The 7,531-nt window shown below is 40.4% G+C and overlaps 1 protein-coding gene across 1 annotated transcript in view; it reads right to left on the bottom strand.

Annotated features, from left to right (window-relative positions):
• Nucleotides 1–7,531, bottom strand: part of LOC109522650 (cGMP-dependent protein kinase 2-like) — a gene marked incomplete at its 3' end in the record, with an annotated part of 34,394 nt that overhangs the window by 24,760 nt on the left and 2,103 nt on the right. The window contains exon 3 of the mRNA XM_019881396.1: nt 1,294–1,650. Coding sequence (XP_019736955.1) covers nt 1,294–1,650 — 357 coding nt within the window. The remainder of the gene's footprint in view (nt 1–1,293; nt 1,651–7,531) is intronic.

Below are 7,531 nucleotides of genomic sequence, written 5' to 3'. Positions count from 1 at the left end.
TATATATATATATATATCAGGATATCAGGGGTGCCCAACCTTTTTTGATCAAAGACCTACTTTTTGATCAACCAAACTCCCGCGATCGACCCGTCACCACACTTTGACATGGATGCCCCTGATGAACAGAAAAAGTAAACTACACACAAAAGCAAATCACTGCCTACCTGAGTGGAGACCTGACGCAGAGGAATGGGACGCACTTTTGCAGCATGTTCACGACTATGGCTTACATGTATCATTTTTAAATGCTTCTCACGGCACTCCAGATTCCTATTCTTCACCTGTGCCCTCACTGAATTGTACATGAAACAAACTCTGACTGAGAATAATGAGAGAAATTGCAGACTGCTGACCGCGAACAACTTCCGGTGAGGCAGGTCATGTGCCGCCATAGGTTCAAGGCAATCTGCTTTTTAATTTACTTTTTTTTTTTTAAATACTTTTTGTGAAAGGGAAACTGATAGGATGCTCAGGGTGCAGCGTACGCTAACACAAAAATATATCATATTAATAATACGCACACAGACACACAAATGTTTTGGGTTGTTTTTTTTCCATCGACACCGCTCGTGATCGACTTGGGACCAGTCCGCGAGCTACCGGTCTATCGCGATCGACGTATTGGGCATCCCTGCATCCCTGCTTTCTCTCTCTCTCTCTCTCTTCGCTCTCTCTCTCTCTCTCTCTCTCTCTCTCTCTCTCTCTCTCTCTCTCTCTATATATATATATGTGTGTGTGTGTGTGTGTGTGTGTGTGTGTGTGTGTGTGTATGAAACCACTCATTTTCAATTAACTGGAAGGAAAGAGGCGAAATTCATTTCATTTGGAGAAACATTCGAACTTGGCTCTCATGGCAAATAAATAGCTTTCTTCCATTCCAGTTTATTTGCCTGAGTACAAGAGCAAACAAGCAAAGACAAAAGACAATGAATCCGATCCTCTGACATCCTCCTTTTTCAAGGAAGTAAGGATTTAACCCTTTCATGCACCTATAAGCCGATAAGCTGTCCACTGTAGTAACTAGTAACCACTGTCCCTGAAAGGGTTAAACAAAGGCATGATGGTAATTCCTGAGCTGTTTTATTCATGGCACAAAAGAGAGATCAGGAAAATGTCGTGATTTTTTTTTTTTTTTATGTTAATGAGGTGTCTGTTTTCTTACACACCATCGTTTTCCGCAGGACAGCGTCGACCTATCTGTCTGTCTTGTTCTACCTGTCTAATCCTTTTTCCACCAAGTAAGAGTAAATGTTTTTGACTGAACAGTGCAAGTTTTGTCAATCAACTTACTCTGAATTTTTGTGGATGGGCTTCACCATGGAAATGTGAGTAGATCTAAGCCCCCCGCAGAAGTTTTCAGAAGTAGGTTCAGCAGAGACACCTTTCTTTGCTTTCAACCTTTGATGGACCTCCACGGCGACCTTGTGGAAACGACTGGGACCTTCATTGATGACACTGAAGCGGCGGTGACACAGCCCTGGTGGTGTACATCCCAAGCTGCTGTTGTACCCTATTGCATCCTGTAGTTTGTCAATCTGGGACATCTTGGCATCGAGCTCCCTCTGCAGATGCTGCAACTTAAGTTCTTGAGCTTCTAATGCTTGGTCCCTCTGTGCCAACTCCACCTCCAGGTAGTTTATTCGCATCCTGAAATGGAGCAATTTTGATTACTTAGTGGAATGCACACATTTTAGCGATACTCTGCATGAAAATACGTTATGTTGTGTGCGTGTGGAAACCACCACTAATCCCTGAATAATGGGAAAGATTATTATTTTTTGCTCGCAGGATACCCCCTCTCATTGCAACTGCATTCCCGCATTATGTGGAAATGTTGGCTACCTCCCCCCCTCAAATGTAATCTGTAGCTATAGAAACGATAACTTGTACCTGTTGAAAATCAATTTCCAGTTGCAGAAAAAAATTGACTTGTAGGTGTAGGAAATAATGTTGTAGGTGAAAAATAACTTCTGGGAAATGAAACAATTTGTAGCTGTAGCTGTGGTCGACTGGTTAGCACAGGGGTTGGCAACCCAAAATGTTTTTTAAAAAACCAATAAAAAAAAAAAAAAAAAACAAAAAAAAAAAAAAAAAATGCCGGGAGCCGCAAAAAAAAAAAAATAAAAGACTTCTATAAAACTTACAATGAAGGAAACACATGCTGTTTGTATGCTGTCCCAGAATTGTTTGTTATTCATTCCTTTGTTGTGTGTTCACAAACGCCCCCATAGAATTTATTTAGGGATTTCCTCGCTTGATTTTTTGTTTTGGTGCATTATTTCCTCTTTTCTTAGCGTCAGTGAAGTGATCATGAATTTCCGTTTTTCGGAGGCTGTCTTTGAACGCCTCTCGAGTCGAACGAGAAGAGAGAAGGCACGCAGTCGGACACCGACGTGTCTGTGTTTGTCGAGACTGTTAAAAGCATAAATAAAGTGTACGTTAAAAAAAACCAACACCACAGCTCTCCTTTTTCGGAGTTGCAACATGTATCTATATCTATTTGAGCTATATTAGCCTACTATCAAAATCTTTTTCCATTTTCAAACGTTTTAAAAAGCTCTAGGGAGCCACTAGATGTCGCTAAAGAGCCGCATGCGGCTCTGGAGCCGCGTGTTGCCGACCGCCTCACAGTCGTGGGGTCGAATCCAGGCCCAGTCTTCCTGTGTAGAATTTGCATGTTCTCCCCGTGGCTGCATTGGCTTTCTCCGGGTACTCCAGTTTCCTTCCACATTCCAAAAACATGCATGACAGGTGGATTTGATGCTCTAAATTGTCCCTAGGTGTGAGTGTGTGAATGGTTGTTTGTGTGCCCTGCTACCCGAAGACAGCTGGGATAGGCTCCGGCACGCCAGTGACCCTGGTGCGTTTTTAAGCGGTTTCAGATCATGGATGGATGGATAAATTTAATCAATTCAATGATTTTTTATTTTATCTCAATTTAATTGTTTTTCTCTTTTTATATAGGAAAAAAAAACCTAACATTTTCAACACTGACTGAAATGAATGATTGGCTTCAATGAGAAACTGTTGTCAGTTGGTTTCATAATTACTTACAGACAGTATGGAAAATGGATAGAGGCATGGATGGATGGATGGATGGATGGATCGATGGATGGATGGATGGATGGAAGGATGGACTGATAGATGACGTTATTATTGTGTATCAGTATGGTATGACAGACTGCAGAGCCCACTTCATGAAGCAAGTACGATTGTCAAGACACACACAATGAAATAAAGACAAAAGACTGCTGGAAATAAATTATTTCAACTTCATTTAAGTTGTAAATGTCGGTCCTTATTTTTGATGGTGTTTGCGCCTTCAGAGAAGGCCTTTTAGGCCCTGACGGAACATCGTTGCACTTGACACTTTCAAGGAAGATTAAACACTGTTAAGTCAGCAACATTTAGGCAGCTACCAAGGCTCTTCCCATTCGTGTTCTTATTTGAAACATATTCACATCACTTCCACTGTGCTACTTAGCCGACTGACGCTAAATTCCCAATCGCCACAGAGCAACACGTACATTAAAGTTGAGCAACCGCGAACAATTACTTTACAGTAATCTGTTCTGTGCAAATCATTGTTTTATGCTATATTTACACGGCATCCGAACTTCACTGGTTCTCGGATTTGTGATGTTCTTGAGTATTTTTTTTTTGTTTGTGTGTGTGTGTGTGCTAACCCGTCATCCACCGTGCCACCCAATTCTTAACTTTAATGAATTAATTTTTTAAATTTATGTTATGGCTGCAACACGTTCCAAAAAAGATGGGGGTGGCAAAAAAGACAAAGAAAGTTGAGTAATGCTCATCAAACACTTGATTGGAATATCCCAGAGGTGACCAGGCTAACTGGCAACAGGTGGGTGCCATGACAGGAGCTTCCCTGAACTGGTGGTCAGTATTTCACAAGCCAAGATGGGGCGGTGTTCACCTCTTTTTGAACAAATAGTCGAACAGTTTAAGGACAATGTTCCTCAACGTACAACTGCAAGGAATTTAAGGATTTCATCATCTACAGTCCATAATAGCAAAAAAGTCCAGAGATTCTGGTTAAATAAGATATAAGATATCCTTTTTATTTGTCCCACACTGCATTTAAGCAGCAAGGCCGAAAAACAACACTGAATGCCCTTGACTTTCGATCCCTCAGGCGTCACTGCATTAAAAACCGACATCCGTGTGTAATGGATGTCACCACATGGGCTCAGGAACACTTCAGAAAACTAATGTCTGTCAATACATGTTGGTACTACATCTCTAAGTGCAATTTAAAATTCCACTATGCAAAACAAAAAAAAACCCCAACAAATTGTTTTGGGAAATTGTGGAGGTGGAGTCCTCCAAGCCAAAGAGGAAAAGACTCATCCGGACTGTTTGCGCATAAACTTCAAAAACCAACATTTGTGATGCAATGGGGGTAACTTAAACGTCTGTGAAGGCACCATTGATGCTGAAAGGTACATCTAGGTATTGGAAAAACATATGCTGCCATCCAAGCAACTTCTTTTTCATGGACACTCCTGCTTATTTCAGCAAGACAACGCCAAACCACATTCTGTGTTACAAAAGTGTGGCTGCATAGTAAAATGAGTACGGGTATCAGACTGGTCTGGCTGCTGTCCAGACCTGTCTCCCAGTGAAAACGTGTGGCACACTATGAAGTGTAAAATACCACAAAGGAGACCCCGCGCTGTTGAATAGCTTAAGCATCAAGCAAGAATAGGAAAGATTTTCGCTGACAAAGCTACAACAATTAGTGTCCTCAGTTCCCAGTATTTACTGAATGTTGTTAAAAGAAAAGGTTATGTAACACAGTGGTAAACATGATCTTGTTGCAGCTTTTTTGGAACGTGTTGCAGCCATAAAATTCAAGTCAAAAGTTCATGATTCGTTGCTAAAACTTTTTAATGTTTTTATTTAATGTTCAAACTCAGTTTGAACATTAAATATCTTTTCTTTGAATTATATTCAGTTAAATATAGGTTGAATATGATTTGCAAATCATTGTTTTCTGTTTTTATATATGTTCAGCACAATGTCCCAACTTCATTGGAATTGGTGCTCCCTCATTCTGTTCAGTGATTCGGGCAACCAGCTCACGACTTGCTCCTCATCGCATATCATGTGAGCACCACACCTGTCATGACGCTCCAACTATTTATTGTGAATAAAAATCATCTTAAACTGTATTTTATTTCCTTTATTGTACATGTTTTCAATTCAATAAAATGAATTTTCAGTCATTATTTACGTGGTATATACAGTCAAACCTCGGTTTTCGAACGTCTCGATTCTCGTCCAATTCGATTCTCGAACAAAAATTTCAAGTTTTTTATGCCTCAGATGACGAACAAATTTCGGTTCTCGAACTAACTGAGCGCACTTGAATGCGTCACTTCACTCCTCTCGGCTTCACTTCCTGTGTAGCGTCCATTGTGAGCAGACATTTTTGTATTGTTCAATAAAAAAAAGCAGACGTGTTTCGTGAGACGCTTCCTCGTGTAGCGTCCATTGTGAGCAGACGAGTTTGTATTGTTCAATAAAAAAAAAAGCAGACGTGTTTGGTGAGACGCTTCTGTTAGGGCGAGTTAAACCCCCCTCTTTTCAGAATGGTTTGCCCCAGCAGGATGGGGGAAGTGGTGCGTTTGTTTTCGGCTGGCAGTTTTCAATACAGCGGCACATAATCAGCACTCTGGTGTCCGGTGTCTCATTATTATGCAATAATCATACAGAAACAGCTTCCTCGTGTAGCGTCCATTGTGAGCAGACGAGTTTGTATTGTTCAATAAAGATTTTTTTTTTAAAAAAAGCAGACATGTTTGGTGAGAACTACGTAATATCGGACTGTTATTTTTGCATCGTGTATCAGCCCCAAATCATGGCACCAAATGAAGCAAGTGGAAGTGGTAAACCTGGTGAAGAAAAGAGGAAAATAGTGCGCAAAACTATAGAATTTAAGAAAGATTTGATCGCGAAATATGAGTCAGGTGTGCGTGTGTCTGTGTTGGCGAAGGAGTTCGGGATGCCGAAATGCCCCGCCTACTGCCTGATGACAGCTGGGATAGGTGCACGCCCCACGACAGATAGAGAGAGAGAGAGAGAGAGAGAGAGAGAGAGAGACGTTCCTTCAATTTTTATGTTAGTATGTTAATGTTAAAATTGGTGAAAATAAAACATATTTCAGTTTGTTTGTACAGTATTTTACATATTACCTGCTCTCCTGTTACATTTGTACAGTTTATGGTGTGAAATTGTAAAAAAAAGTGGTTTAAAAAAGTTGCTTTCTTGACTTGGAACGGATTAAAAATGTTTACATTGATTCCAATGGGAAACATGGTTTCGGTTTTCAAACAATTCGGTTTTCGAACAGTCTTCTGGAACGGATTAAGTACGAAAACCGAGGTTTGACTGTAGTTATTATACTACCTGTATTGCTTTGATGTTTGCAGATGCGCTGTTGCTCGCTTCCATCATTTTGTTTTCCTGCTCACAATGCATTGTGGGCTATATTCAGCTGCTGGGTGACCATTAATGCTCACTACTTTTCAAAGTGCATTTTTGGTCATTTTGAATGCAATACATCGTTCTCTCTGGACAATCGGAAATCTTTCAAAATGGCGTGTCCCAAATAGTGGGGTGCGCCCCGCCTGGGGGGGAGTGCGATGCCAGGTGGGGCGCGCGTAACTCTGGGGAATACGCTGTAGGTTTTTTTTTTGCCGAAGAAAATGGAATAAAGTGTAATTGCATGTCCACTACAGCAGTTGACTTTTAGCTCTATGGAGGGGTTTGTTGTTGTTGCACCAAGCAGGCAATATGAAGTGCGGTAAATAAAGCCTCAGGAGACAACATTATTATTATCATTATTTTTAGCAGGAATGAAAAGAAAGGCGCAGGGGGACGAAGAAAGTCACCCAAAAGCTAAGACAAGGAAATCTGACGAAGCGTATGTAGTGCTTGGCTTCACTGTGACTACAGTGCGAGGAAAGACCGGTGTGTTAACTGTGTCTTCAAATGCTGGTTGCGGACAGCATGAAGCCAAATAAATCAAGGCGCCACTTAAAGACATAACACCTGAATCATGCTGATAAGCCGCTGGAAAAGTTGTGCACTGCAAAACACGCACATCATAGCCATCAATCCTGACTTCCACATTTTGATTAAAAAAAAAAAAACGTTTTGTAAACTAAAGTGTTTTACATATTGTGCTCCTGATTAATGTTGCTTAACGGAATTGGAATTTGACATTATTTATTGATATTACATGAATCCAGTGGCGGACCCTGAGGGCCAGCAAGGCCTTCACTGCTGGCCTAAACATTCTCAGAAAAGTAAATTTACTTTTATGTATTTTATGTTATTTTATTTTCATAAATATGTAAACAAAATTATTCTCTGTATTCTTTACATCATATTATTTCCACTTAGTTGAGTGGCTGTTATTTTAAATAACATTGAAAGCCACTCGATAAATAACTTATTTATTATGGTAGAGTTTTTAACCAATCATATTTCAGCTAGCTTG

Source organism: Hippocampus comes, unplaced genomic scaffold (assembly GCF_001891065.2).
Source record: "Hippocampus comes isolate QL1 unplaced genomic scaffold, H_comes_QL1_v1.1 scaffold231, whole genome shotgun sequence".
Taxonomy (NCBI): Eukaryota; Metazoa; Chordata; class Actinopteri; order Syngnathiformes; family Syngnathidae; genus Hippocampus; species Hippocampus comes.
Note: the sequence above shows the minus strand (reverse complement) of the source record. Positions and strands in the feature narration are given on the sequence as shown.